The 15334-nt window shown below is 41.8% G+C and overlaps 1 protein-coding gene across 1 annotated transcript; it reads left to right on the plus strand.

The window, feature by feature from the left end:
• The first annotated feature begins 3223 nt into the window (after positions 1 to 3223).
• si:ch73-233f7.1 (uncharacterized protein LOC100537710 homolog) lies at positions 3224 to 5758 on the plus strand. The gene has a single exon (XM_048603496.1). It carries the CDS (start codon positions 3224 to 3226, stop codon positions 5756 to 5758), a length of 2535 nt encoding a protein of 844 aa, XP_048459453.1.
• The last annotated feature ends 9576 nt before the right edge of the window (positions 5759 to 15334 follow it).

A 15334-nucleotide genomic window follows, 5' to 3' on the forward strand; every position in this document is an offset into this window, starting at 1 on the left:
CACATCCAATGGATTACTTTCAAAGTGCAATTCTTCTTAAATAGGAAAACTTCATTTCCTGTACAAATGAAGAGGTGGCTGAATAATAAGTTTTCTTCATATAGGTTGAGGGATGGAAACGGTGGTGTACATTTGGTTGTAACCTTGCCTCTGTGTTACAAGATTGCATGTTCAAATTTCCCTTCAGTCATGTAAGTATATCTAAGCTGACTCTCCAGTGCAGTAAAGTCATGCTGTCTTTCCAATGAGTGTTAACCTGAGGCCTTATCTGAGGTCTTTCCATTGTGGGTGTGCAAGATGATATGATATTATTTCAAAGCAGCTGGGAGTTGTTCCTACTTTCCAAAGTAACATTTATTCTTCAATTAATGGCACAATACCAGATCATTTGTCAGGGGTCACATTGCTACAGAGTTTGTTTTGGACATCAGTATCTGGAAGACAAATGCCCATGATGTGAAATTTACTTAAAATAAACAAGCTGCTCTATTTCCTACAGTGACAACAGTGACCTTACTTTAAGGGATACTTAACTGGTTGCAAATCACTTTATGATGCCGTCAGGTTGTCAAAAAACAAATGGAAGTCCTTTGTTTTCCGCTGCTGAAAATTGCTGTGCCAAGCAATGTGTTGGAGGGTGTGGGACATAGGGCAGAAGACAGACAGCAGCCTGTTCACCAAGCAAAGTGTTTATTTTACAAATCACCTCTACCATTTGTAGGGCAGTTTGGCATGCTTTCCTTCAGATCATTCAGTATTGGAGTTGGGCGTCATCGTGCAGTCGTACAGGACACTGGTGGGGCTATTTTTGGAGTACTGTGTACAGTTCTGGTTGCCCTGCTATAGAAAGGATATTATTAAATTGGTGAGGGTGCAGAAAAGATTTGCAAGGATGTTACAGGGACTGGACAGTTTGAGTTATGAGGAGAGGCTGGATAGGCTGGGACTTTTTTCCCTGGAACATAGGAGGTTGAGACATGACCTTCTAGACGTTTATAAAATTATGAGGGGCATAAATAAGTTGAATAGTGAAGGTCTTTTCCCAAGCGCACGGGAGTTCAAAATTAGAGGACATATTTTTAAGGTGAGAGGAGAAAGATTTAAAAGGGACCAACAGGGCAACGTTTTCACACAAAGTGTGGTTTGTATGTGGAATGAACTGTGTTGTGAAGTTGGATAGAGTACTTGTGGATTTGGAGGCAGTAAGGTAGAATTTGCTGTTTGTAAAATGCTAGGGAGGAAAGCATTGTGAGGTCCTTTTAAAAGATAATGGACTTTTTCTATGCTTAGAGATTTAAAATGGATGTCTGTGAGCAGCACCTTGAAAGCTCGCAAGTACACTGACTGCACCCGAATTGAAATGTTTGTATCAAAAGGCCATACAGTTGGCAGACCAAGCCACAGTTTTTACCAAGACAACAAATTTTGAATTTAGCCAATCAATTTGAACCAGGCTCTCAGATACCAAAAACCAATTAAATTTAAATCTGATGGTTTTGACAACATAGGACCAATCATAGTGTAAGAAATTGTTATGTAATCAAGGGCATAGAAGAAGAGGGCAGTTGGACAAAGACAGGACCACTCACTGCCAGCTCAGATTTAACAGCTCTCAGCTCACAAGAGAGAATTACTGGCTCTCACAGCCTACCCTATGTCTTAAAGAAAGCACCATCTAAAGAACAATTGTACCCATAGCACAACTAGTGAATATTTCTGACAGAAGAATTGACGGAGAAGGCATTCCTGACAGTGGAATTGATGGAAGACATGTAACCTAACTGTAATTTCAAGAGACTAAATTCTACATTTGTTTTTTATAAATGGTACTTCTATTTATTGGAACAGTATATCATTAGAATCTTGTTTTATTCAGGAATAGTTAGTAGTTAGAAGGGGTTTATTTAGTTTGTTAATAGCTTAGTTAAGTTGTTCACTGTTAGAGTTAGATAAATAAATTGTTACTTGTTGATTTTAGAGTAAGCGTCAGGGAATTATTTTATTTGACCACTAGAAGTTGCTGAAAAGCAAGTTACACCACTTTTCGCACTCCTTTTACAGATTATAGGGTATGACGCTCCTCTCTGGGAGCTTCATTTTTAGATCTCATAGGCGGGTCAACTTCCGCTCTACAACAACTGCAAGAGGAGGTGATAGATCCAGTTACAGTTACAACATTTAAAAGACATTTGGACAGATACACGAATAGGAAAGCTTTAGAGGGATATGGACCAAACGTAGGCAAATGGTACTAGTTCAGTTTGGGAAACCTGGTCAGCATGGACCAGTTGGACGGAAGGCTCTGTTTCAGTGCTGTATGACTCTATGACAGAGCCAAAACCAGAGCTATGTCTGCTAATGAAATCAGCGAGATTTCTAAGGTGAGGGAAAGAAAACTTCATCTTTTCCAAATAAAAACCGAAAGAAATATGGATGCTGTAAATCAGAAACAAAAACAGAAATTGCTGGAAAGCCTCAGAAAGTCTGGCAGCATCTGTGGAGAGAATTCAGCGTTAACGTTTTGGGTCGAATTTCTTTACAGATGTTGCCGGACCTGCTGAGGTTTTCCAGCAATTTCTGTTTTTGTTCGTGTTAATCTTTTCCTAGACTGCCGGAGAATGATCCCCTCACCTCCAATCCGGCTCTTACAGCCTTCTTCAGAAAAATCTCTTGCTTTCAAAATTTCAAAATTACTCGGTGGCTGCAAAGTGCTTACGGATATCCCAAGGTGGCGAAATGCTCTGTACTAATGCAAGTCTTTTCTCCTTTTAATCCTCGTTGCTTTTCACTTCACACCATTATATTCCCACCTCACAGTTCCGGAGGTATTAGCATTGTAAATATCGGCTGTTGTAGTCATCATAGGGTTAATGTAGTCCTGCCGGAGTCCTCCAATGAGGTGGTGAAGTGCAGCCGGAGATGGTTACATCAAACTGCAGTGCCGCTTTTCCACCGGAGCAGTGAGAATTCCGAACCAGCTGAGGGCTGGGAGTGGGTGAAGCGCCGGGAAGAAGATTGTGAGGAACCGCAGCCGGAGACGCTATGGGAACGCTGTTCCGTCTCTGTGAGCTTTCGCTCTGGAGCCTCAATGTGCGTCTTTACGCATCTCGCCTGTTCACTTTTCACTGAAACAATGCCTATTTCTTTCTTTCCTTGTGCCTCCCCATGCTGAAGCTAAGGAGAACTTGGAAAGCTGGGATCCGACCGAGGCGCGACATTGGAGATGGCGAGTACCTGGTTAAAATGGCAAGTGATCACCTGCATTATATCGAGCTGTGTTTGGGATCGGGTGGCCGGCCAGATTCGGTACTCGATTCCCGAAGAACTGAAGCACGGGGCGTTCGTTGGGAATATCGCCGACGATTTGGGATTGAATGTGAGAGAACTGTCTGCTCGCAGGTTCCGCATCGTGCCCGGTGCCAACACGCAGTTCCTGGAGGTGAACCTAGAGAATGGAGTCCTCTTCGTGAATGAGAAGATGGACAGGGAGCAGCTGTGTGATCTGAGCACCAGCTGCTTCCTGCATTTGGAGATTGTGATTGAAAACCCACTGGAGCTGTACCGAGTGGAAGTGGAGATCCTGGATGTGAATGACAATTCTCCCGGGTTCCCGTGGAGGGAGTTCCGTTTGGAAATCGCCGAGTCGGTGGCTGTCGGGGCGCGTTTCCCGCTGGAGAGCGCGCACGATCCCGATGTAGGCACCAATTCTCTCCAAACCTACCGGCTCAGCCCTAACCCGTACTTCAGCCTGGAGGTGCAGACCCGCAGCGAGCGCAGGAAATTCCCGGTACTGGTGCTGGACATGCCTCTGGACCGGGAGAACCAAGCTCTCCACCAGTTGGTGCTGACTGCCCTGGACGGTGGATTCCCAGAGAGATCCGGTACCGCTCTGCTCACCGTGGTCGTCCTTGATGTTAACGACAACGCGCCGGTCTTTGACCAGGCTGTGTACACGGTCTGCCTGGTGGAGAACGCTCCGATAAATACGTTGGTGATTAAACTTAACGCCACCGATTTGGACCAAGGCTCAAATGGAGAGGTGACTTATTCCTTTAGTCACCATGCGCCAGCGAGATTGCGCCAACTATTCCGGGTAGAGCCCCAAACCGGCGAAATTCGGGTCCAAGGGGTGGTGGATTATGAAGAGGCGAGCGTTTATGAGATTTATATCCAGGCCAAGGATAACGGTCCCCACACAGCGGCTGTGCATTGCACTGTTGTGGTGGAGGTTATTGATGTCAATGACAATGCCCCCGAGGTCACCCTCACTTCTGTGTCCAGCCCGGTCCGGGAGGACGCTTTACCGGGGACTGTCATCGCCCTGATCAGCGTCAGCGACCGGGATTCTGGCGCTAACGGGAAAACCAGCTGCCACATCCCGGCTCAGGTCCCCTTCAAACTCCAATCCTCTTTCACGAACTATTACACTCTGGTCACCAGCGAGAGGCTGGACCGTGAAAGCGTGCTGGAGTATAACGTGAGTTTAACAGTCACCGACTCCGGCTCCCCTCCCCTTTCCACCGTCAAAACCATCCCGGTGAAGGTTTCCGATGTGAACGACAACGCGCCCCGTTTTGCACATCCTTCCTACACGGTTTACCTGATGGAGAATAACGCGCCGGGCGCTTCTATCTGCTCAGTGTCTGCCCTGGACCCAGACCTTGAGCAGAACGCCTATGTGTCCTATTGCATCTTAAACAGCAAAGTCAGGGGCACCCCCATCTCCACGTATGTCTCCATCAACCTGAACACGGGCAATCTGTACGCACTGCGTTCCTTTGACTACGAGCAACTGAAGAAGTTTCAGGTGTTTGTTCAAGCTTGGGACGCCGGCTTCCCGTCTCTTCACAACAACGTGACGGTGAACGTGATCATCCTGGACCAGAACGACAATGCGCCGGCCATCGTATCCCCGCTGCCCCTGAACGGATCGGCTGAGATGGTGCCCCGTTCCGCCGATCCCGGTTACCCGGTGGTCAAGGTGACGGCGGTGGACGCCGATTCGGGCCAGAACTCGCGGCTCTCTTACCAGCTATACCGAGCCACCGAACCCGGTCTGTTCAGCATCGGCCCGTTCACCGGGGAAATCCGCACGAGCCGCCGCTTTGAAGAGCACGACTCCCACAAGCACAGGCTGGTGGTTCATGTTACAGACCACGGGAAGCCACCGCTTTCCAGCTCGGTCACTATTAATGTCTTCATCGTTGACAGTCTGCCGGAGAACTTCTCAGATTTGACCGAGGGACCCCAGGGCATCGAACACTTCTCGGAGTTCAACCTTTATTTAATCGTCTGTCTGGGCTCCATCTCCTTCGTGTTCCTGGTGGCCATTATCGCCTTGATCTCTATTAAGTGTCACAGAAGGAGCAGACACGGGACCCTGGGCAGGCGCTGCTCTCTGAGCGCCTGTTGTTGCTGCCGTTCCGGGCCATCCCGCTGCTGTCTCCGGAGAAAGCCCTCCCGGGCCGTTCTCAACAACTCTCACACCAACTTCCAACTGCCTCCTAGTGTCAAAGGGCCGCCCAGCTGTATGGAGGTAGGCGGCAGCCGTTCTCTTTCCCAAACCTATTGCTACAAAGTGTGTTTGAGTCCCGAATCGGCTAAGACCGACTTAATGTTCCTCAAACCGTACATTTCACCACCTCCCGCCGCGGGTAGTAACTCGAAACCTGCTAACCCCTACGTGAGTGCGTGGAGGAGGCAAATCTCAGGTGGGGCAAACGTAGCAACAAATGGATCTAGCGAGGTGAGTACCTAGCTGCCACTGAATTCACCCAATTCGCTATTGGGCACGACTAAACTCCCAGCTGCATATCTTAACGGTGGAATAGCCCACAGCAGATAACACTTATTAAATAGTTGCTCATGACAGGTGCTTACATTTTTAGGGATAGAATGCTTACAGGGTTTTTTTTGTGGGTATTCCAGCGAACCAGCTCATGACTGGGAGTTACCGCTGGCATCAATTTAGTGGCACTAGGTAAATGGAGAATCATTGATTGCATTGCGCGATGATTGGACCACAGAGCGCCGTAAACGGGTTACTACTGTCACATCTGGAATGATCCATAAACTGTGATTTATCTTTTTCACAGGGTTCAGGTCTCCATGGTGCATTGCTCATTCCTTGAACGGGAATGAATGAAGAGGTACCTTCTTACGAAATTTACCCCAGTACTATAGTGCAGGATATAGCCTTCACAAACTTAAAAAAAAGTGAATTCAAAGTACTTTAACCCCTGACGGTTTGCTGAAAGATATTTCCACCACGAATTAAAGCTAAGTCAAGACTACCTACAGTAAATCAGAGTGACAGGGACACTGGGTCTAAGAAGCCCACAGCAAATCTGATAAACAGTATTTATGTGCCTGCATCAAAGGGAACAGTCTTCTGCAGAAACCCTTTGAACTGCTTTGATAACTTGCAGCAAAATAATGTTTTAAGCAGATTGATAAAACAGCTTCTGCAATAAAATAATCAGAATTGCTTAAGATCAGCTTGATAAATTCAAACTATTTTAATCACTGGCGTTCAGATAACACCATTACAACAGCCCTTGAGGTGGCGCGAAGTTAGATTCATCTTGACTGTTTGAAGGCTCGCGGTTGTAATTTCAGTACCAGATATTTAAGATCTGACTCTCCCATCCCCACCCCCAACCCCCATGCCTATCCGACAGCCTGCTCTGAGGTATTCTGTCAATCCCAGCATTCCACGGCAGGTAATCTGATTTCAGGCTTCATTAGGAACAACATCTTATTGCAATACCGGATGTGATCTTCGAAAAATAATTAAGCTCCCTCGAAACGTGATAAAATGTTTTGGTTTTAGAGAGGGTTAAGGTATAGAAGAGGAAAATACGGTTTTTCTTAACAAGTTGCCCAGAGCTAAGGCATAAATCATCCATATGTAGTAACTTTAGAGAAACGGCATTTCTGCCAGAAATGCACATGGACTGGTAAAAGGGTAAGTCGAAGCAATATGACCGTGCCTTTGATTCATGTCAGATACTGTTTCTTCACTCTCTCAGTACGCCAGCGGCGGTGCGTAAATCAAAAACTGCCCTTTTCGGCGTAGAAGCCTTTCTTCTATTGATTAAAGCACTCTGCCCTTCAACTATTCTCGTTATTAAAAGTCTGAAACTGCATCGTTTTCCCTTCTGTTAAGTCAAGCATGTCAGTATTTTTTTTTCTCCAGCATTTAATTGGAACCGAACTTTCTTCTTAAAAAGAAAGTATTTATTTCTCAGATTGTTGACATTTTCCAAAGGCTGAAACTGCCCAACACCTTATAATAACAACATGCTCAGTATATTCAATGCACATCTCTCGACGATTGTAGCATTTGGGAGCCGGACTATAGCTGCATGTCTTTCAACTCAAAAGCAATCGCAAGGCAGGTTATCTGCAAACACAGAGGACTGAATTCGAGTATTGTGAATGATATTTGCACATCATTTGCAATATAATATCCAGCTCCGAGGGTTGCTGGCGAAAATTTTTCTATATTATGTCTCTTTTTTTTAAACGCGTTACTTTCACCAAACTTCACTTCAACAAAAATCAGCATTTCAATTATCTTCATTATGAGTACACCTGCAGCGGAGAGCTTTTTCTTGTACCACGCGATTCTTTGTAGCCCATTGCGCCGTGGGAAGGAGCTACACTGCGGAGGCATTGGAACCAGAGCCAAGTAGCATAGTAATTTTGGAACCTGTGAGGCACAGCATAAGGCAATACTCAATTGCAACCGCACAATGCTCTGTTAACGATTTTTTTTCATTATACAGTACAATCCCACCGTGCCAAAAGCAGTTCAATTGCCTTTTTATGCTGTGCAGCTTTATTGCATTTTCAGGTTTCGTAAATTGAGTTTCGAGGGCCAATGATCACAGTTCCTGTGGGTTATAGCGGTGTGGTTAATAATGTTATATTTGATATTTATACATTATTCAAGGTTGGCTCTCTATATGTTTCCGTTATGTGTCTATAGATTAATAACTGAAGCAGGTGCTATAGACAATGCCTACAATTATGACTCTAGGTCAAAAGAATAGTAGTGTTGGGAGCTGGTTGTTAAGTAGAGAATGTTTTGATTGTCAGGTATATTAGTTTAACGCTCCATCACGGGGTGGGGTGGGGTGGGGAATGTTCTAGCTTTTGCAATTTTTATATTGATTTACACGTTTTTCTGTCTGATTACTTTGGCTGCCATTAACAGGTGTTTACAAGCTCTCACATAGTCAATACAGTGAAATATTCCATACAACAAAACTTGGTCAAATTTGCAGGTATAAGGGTAGAAAAGGCAGAGGATCAATCGTATTTAATAATTCAGTGAAGGGGTGACACCAAGAACTAGACTAAATATGCATTTGGCTAAAATGACCTGGCAGGTGAAATTCAATACAGTTGTTAAAGGTTACAAAATAAAATCATATATTGCTCTTACTCAGTGAAGTGCTAAACCAACCAGGGAGAAAAGCTACATGAGATCTGGGAGTTGCAGTTAACAATTTAGCTCGTCCATATTTTTAGTCAATAAAGCAATCAGAATTCTGGGGATTGCAGTCAGTTTTGTTCGCAGGATTATAGGTAAGGCATCTAAACTGTGGAAAACAGAGTAATGGAGGGAAAAAAAGGCTGAGCCCTAATATCTGAGGACTGGCAATAAGTAATGACTAGCTAGAAAATGTTAACCTGTTCAATATTTAAGGAAATGGATGAAAATGATGGTACAATATTGCATAAAGATTCCTAGTGCATGCAGCACAGAACTAGGCTTTTTGACCAATTGGCTGCTCTTGATACTCCCCACAAGACTCCTTGTATCCATCTGCATTGAACTTTAGGAGCACGTGTAGGACATCCAATCTGGGCAATTTTGACAGGTGTGTTTTGATGCCCATCTAATCTCTTCCTGGCTATTCCCACCATTACTCGCAATTTTGAGATTAATGACATGTATTTGGGAAACTGTTGTCTACCCAGTGGATTGCACATAGAAGCTCTTAACTACCTAATCAGAAGATTTGTGCTTTTTTCTTTTTTTTTAAATGGGATGTGAGTGCAACTGGTAAGGCCAGAATTTGTTGTCCATTCTTAATTGGTGTTGACTGGAGTGGCTTACTCAGCCATTTCAGAGGGACAAATAAGAGTCAATCATATTACTGTGTGTCTGGAGTTACACTTAGGACAGCCCAGGTAATGAAGGCAGATTTCCTTCCTTAAAAGTGAATAGTGAAACAAATGAGATTTTTAACGGCAATTTTGAACAAAATGAAACAATGGTTTCCTGGTTAGCACGACTGAGATTATTTTCAATACCTGATTTATTAATTGAATTTAAATTCCATCAGTTGCCACAGTTTAATTTGAGCCTGGATCTTTGAATTACAAAACCTCAATGCAGAAGCCTAGATGAGATTTAAAAATGCAGGGGTGAGATTAAAAAGGAAGTTAGGAAAACAAAGAGAGCACATAAAAAAATTGATAAGTAAAATCAAGGATAATAAATTTGTAAAGAACAAATGCACAACTAAACAAAGTATAGAGCTGATTAAAGACCAAAAAAAGTCAGTGTGCAATAATTGAATAATGGGCATGGTTCTTAATGATATTACCATTATGCCACTGCCACCACATGGTGTGCTGTTCCAGTAGACCTTCATAAGACTGTAATAGAAATTGTGTTGAAAGAAACTTTGAAAAAAAAGTATCTTTGTTTTTTACTGATGGGGGAGTCTTATATAAGGTCATTGCAACTCACTGATGGAACAGAGGATGCCATGTTACACATGGAATAATGTGCAGAACATGCCGCCAACTAAGGTGCATGAATTTGGGAAGGTTTTAGATTGGGTGAGAGGCAGCATAGGGAAAAGCGAGTAAGATTGCTGTAAATTCTAAAACATCTTGAAGATCTAGAAGACTTATAAAGAAATGCAGCAGAATTGGCAAATATGAAGACAATGTAAGAATACCAAACAGTTCCATAGATGGCTGTGGTGCTCTGACCACATGACATTAAATGTTAATCACTTGCTGCTCTATCAAATCATTCAATCCTACAATTCTTTGAATGCTTAACATACATGATAATGCTACAACATGACAAATATTAAAGTTTCAGTCTGCACTGAAGCTTCTAACATAGTGAAACTATAAAAGAGCTCCAAAATAAAGACCTTACAACTTAGCACAGTAATGTATGCTCATTTATGCACACACATGATTGTATGCAGGACACTTGCCACTTTTATTTTGCCAACTGTGTTTGTGAAACTTCCAACTCCTTAACATTAGTTTCTGGTTCATAACAAGTACTAGATGGACACTGAATAGATGCCTAAAAACACACTACTAACAGCATTTCAGGAGGCTGCTAATCTCAGGAGCCAATATTGAGTGTGGGAGGCTAAATTTTTTCCCCCAAAGCTGATATTATCACCTCCTTGTCTTGTTAGTCATTACCTGCACTCAGATAGTTATTTACACAAGGATAGAATTAGATGCAGCATATTGCTTCAGCTTGAAGGGATTCCACGCAGACCTTCCTTCATTTTCTAAAAAGTAGGTTTCCATATAGAAATACAGAAACAGCCCATCATGTTTGTGTCAGTGGAAAAGAATGAACAGCATAAATGAAACTACAGTTTTTGTCCATCGTCCTTATGTTAACAGACTTCAAATGCAAACCCAAGCATTTTTAACATAGAATGAGTATTTCTGTCTCTACCACATTTCTATGAGTGAATTCCAGATCTGACCACCCTCTGGGTGAAAAAAACGTTCTTTTCAATTTCATATTAATCCTTTTGCTTTAAATGTATGCTGGTTATTGACCTCTATGCTAATGGAAGTGGCTCCCTCTTATCCATTCTATCTGTGCTGTTCATAATTTTGAACATTTCAATTAAATTTGTCTTTCATCTCTTCTGTCAAAAGAAAAGGGCATCAGCCTATCAAATCTTTGAACAGAGTTAAAATTTTCCATTCATGGCAATATCATCATAATTTGCACTGTAACCTATCAAATATGATCATATCTGTAAAATGGTGACCAGAACTACATGCTCTCATTGTGGCCTAACTAGTGTTTTATACTTAGAGTCTTAGAGACAAACAGCACAGAAACAGACCCTTCAGACCAACTCATGCCTCCTGGCCATGCCAATCTGACCTCGTCCCATTTGCCAGTATTTGGCCCATATTCCTCTAAACACTTCCTATACATGTACCATACAGATACCTTTTAAATGTTGTAATTGTATCTGCCTCCATCACTTCATCTGGCAGCTCATTTCTGACACACACCACCCTCTGCATGAAAAAGTTACCCTTTTTTTGAATCTTTCCCCTCTCATCTTAAACTTACATACTCTAGTTTTGGACTCTGCCACCTGAGGAAAAAGACCATAGCTATTTACCCTATCCTCATGATTTTATAAACCTCTAGAAGGTCACCAATCAGTCTCCAATGCTCTAGGGAAAAAATACCCCAGCCTATTCAGCCTCTCCCTTTAGCTCAAACCCTCCAGCCCTGGTAACATTCTTGTACATATTTTCTGCACTCTCTCAAAATTCACAACATCCTTCCATTAGAAGAACAACCATCCCTTTATCTGCAAATATCCTCCCTCAATCAACTTTTGAAATTGCCTGTCTATACCATCAAATGTGGCCTTACTCCAATTTAGAACATGAACTTTTTGACCAGGTCTATCCCTTTCATAAAAACTTTAAAACTAATAGAATTATGATCACTTGCCCCAAAGTGCTCCCCAATGACACCTCAGCCACTTGCCCTGCTTTATTTCCCAACAGATGTTTAAGTATTGCTCCTTCTCTAATAGGTACATCCATATATTGAATAAGAAAGTTTTCTTGTACACACTTAACAAATTCCTCCCTATCCAAGACTAGTTAAGACAGTGTGGCAGTCCCAGCCTATGTTTGGAAAGTTAAAATCTCCTACATTACTACCCCACTTTTCTTATAGGTAACTGAGATCTCCTTACATATTTGCATCTCAATTTCCCACTGACTATTGGGGGGCCTATAATACAATCCTAACAAAACAATCATCCCTTTCTTATTTTTAAGTTCCACCCATATAACTTTGCTGGATGATCTCGTAGCAATATCCTCTGGTCCCTCTTTTCCTGTCATGTTCTTTATATCTGAGCATTTATTGTGCATTCATTGTTTGCCCTTTCCAACTTCTTATTGAATTCCATTTGTTACTTTGCTGCTGACCTGACCAAACCATTCACACCTTCTTATAGTCTAAAATTTACTTCCTCACTGTCAATCATATATTTGCAAACTTCTTAATCATGCACCTTAAACAGCATAGAACATTGACCTAGTATCTGAGCCTTGAAGAATACAACTTGCCTCTTGCTTTTGGGTTCTGTTGGCTTTTACTTGCCTGATGTGTCGACCATTTGGGACCTCGTCACAAGCCTTACTAAAATCCATGCAGACTACATCTGACAAATTATGTTCATTGACTCTCTTGTTAATTCTCATGCAATGAAATTAATCAGCCATGACTTTCCTTTAAAAAGAATCCACGCTGAGTCCTGTTGAATAATCCATTTTTAAATGATAACTTATATCGTCCTTCTTGAACTTCTTTCCATATTTTACTACAATCAAGGTTAAGCTGAATGACCTGCAATTACAGGAATTTTTGAAAGATTGGCATAATTTTTCCTCCAGTTTTCCTGGACCATACTTCTGGAGGAAGAGGTGAAGAATGATAAGCAGAGTCTTTACCATTTCATTTCTTACTTCTCTCAATATCCTGGGGATAATATCATTTGGGTCTGATGATTTAGTCACTTTTAAAAATGCTAAACTGACTTATATTTCCTCTCTCATTAAGTTTATCCCATCCAATATTCCACAATATTTCTACACTGTCTATATTGTCCTGATCTTTTATGGAGATGGAGGCAAAATATTCAGAAAGAACCATGCCCATTTATTCCTTCCATGCACACAGACCTTTTTTGGTCTTTAATTAACTCTACACCTTATTTAGTTATGCAATTACTCATGAATTTATAAAACATCCTTGAAATATGCTTGATGTCACTTAACAAGTTTGTTTGATCTACTATTTTTGCTTTCCTAATTTCCTTTTCTAATTTCACCCTTGCATTTTTGAAACTCCTTTAGGCTTTCTGCAGTGAGGAGCTTTTGGTAAAGAAAAACCAAAACAACTGTGGATGCTGTAAATCAGGAACACAAACAGAAGTTGCTGGAAAAGCTCAGCAGACTTGGCAGCATCTTTGGAGGTAAAATCAGAGCTAACATTTCAGGTCCAGTGACATAAAAGATCAGAACAGTTCTGAGGAAGAGTCACCGGACCTGAAACATTAACTTTGATTTTTTTCTTCACAGATGCTGCCAGATCTGCTGAGCTTTTCCAGCAACTTCTGTTTGTGTTTTTGAGCTTTTGGTATTTGATAGAAGCGTCCTTTTTATGCCTTATCCTTTTTATGCCTTATCTGACTCTTTATGCTGTTTGACATCTGGAGTGATGTTGATTAGCGAATCCCACCCTTTTTCTCATGAACACATTAGCTCTGAACCATGTCTTTCTCCTCCATCAATATCTCTGATATTGATTTACCTTCAAGTTACTATTTAATATCTAATTTTGCCAAATCACATGTAACTTAATAGCTTTGCTCTTTCCACAATTTAAACTTCACACTGGTTTATCTTTGTTCTTTTCCATATCTACACTAAATTTAATTGAATGATGATCCCTATCACTAAATTGATGTCCCACTGTAGATCCTTTGCCTGCCCAATTTTACCTTCAGTTGCAAAATTGCCCCTTCCCTTTTTGAATTTTCTAAGTACTGGCAAAAAAGGAAGTTTGACTGAATGCATTTTATGATCAATGCTCTTTGTACCTTTTGAATTGATTTTATCCCAGTTAATAGTGTGATAATTGAAATTTACAATTGATATTTTACTACTGTTCTTCCATTTCTCAGCACTTTGTCTACAGATTTACCTTTTTGTTTCCCTTTCACTGTTTGGAAGTCTATTGCATAATCCCAGCAGTGTGATTACCCATTTGGTCATTCCTTAACTCAGCCCAAATGGCCATATACAATGCTCTTTCCAACAAATCAGTCAATCTTACCAATGTCATTTTTCGTTAACCTTTATTGTAAACTACCGTTTCTTTTTGTTTCCCTTTTATGTCTCCTTTGAAAACCTTGTAACCAAGAATGATGAACTTTGCTTCTTTTGGTAATAACTGTGATATCATACTTCCAAACACTTTTGCCTTCAGCTTATTTTCTTGATTCTCTAGACTCATGCATTGAAATATGTACGACCAGTCACCAAAGAACTCTTATGTCGTATATTTTGTAGCCTTTACTTTATCTTCCCTCCATATATATTTACTAGCCGGAATTTCTTAGGTTTTTGCAGGTATCTCAGGGGAAAGTCAACATTCAGTGGCACGTTGAACATTTAATGCATGACTTCCAACAGTAGGATCACATCTAATGGTGGTAGTTGAGCACTATTGGCCAATATTGAATAAGCCAGGCTGGTTAAGAGTCACACTGGAAACCAGTTTAAGGTCACAAGTTGGGCTCATAGTATGATTCACCTCTGCATGCTAGAAGCTACATAAATTAATGCATGGGACCCAGTTTTATTTAGGCAAAAGGAATTTGTCCATACATCATACTTATTTCATGAAAAAGGGGGGTCATGGAGACTTCCAATATCTGTTGCATTCTCATGGCAACATGTTGAGCAATCAAATCTATCTACCTGTCCTGAGAATGAAGATTGACAACTAGCTGTTCTTGCTGCATCTCCAAGCCAATGATGGCCCAACAAGTCAGCACTGTCTTCCCATAAATTTATTACTCTTTCTCCAAGTCTGTTCTTTTTATTATAGTCCTGATGGATGTGAGACAAAAAGCTTTGACTTCTTTAACAAAATCAGACATTGCTGGAAAAGCTCAGCAGGTCTGGCAGCATCTCTGAAGAGATGTCAGAGTTAACATTCTGGGTCCAGTGACCCTTCTTCAGAACTGATTGCAGCTGGGAAAATGTTGGTATATATGCTGAAGATGGGGTGTAGGGAGGAGGAACAAGTAAAGGATAGGTGGAGATGGAACCCAGAGAGAGAGAAACACAGTTGGGCAGAAAAAGGAATGGGGAATGGTCAGCTTGGCAGAATGAATAGCTGCTAATAGGGACCATTAGTAGCTGTCAATGGCTTGGTTGTGTTAGCAGCCCATGTGATGACAAGGCCTGGTGCATGGGGGTAGGGGTAAGGGCA

The sequence above is a fragment of the Rhincodon typus genome, chromosome 12 (genome assembly GCF_021869965.1).
Source record: "Rhincodon typus isolate 14 chromosome 12, sRhiTyp1.1, whole genome shotgun sequence".
NCBI classification, from domain to species: Eukaryota; Metazoa; Chordata; class Chondrichthyes; order Orectolobiformes; family Rhincodontidae; genus Rhincodon; species Rhincodon typus.

Excerpts from the sequence above, each read along its gene's own strand:
- si:ch73-233f7.1 (XM_048603496.1), top strand. The coding sequence starts at position 3,224 with ATGGCGAGTACCTGGTTAAAATGGCAAGTGATCACCTGCATTATATCG.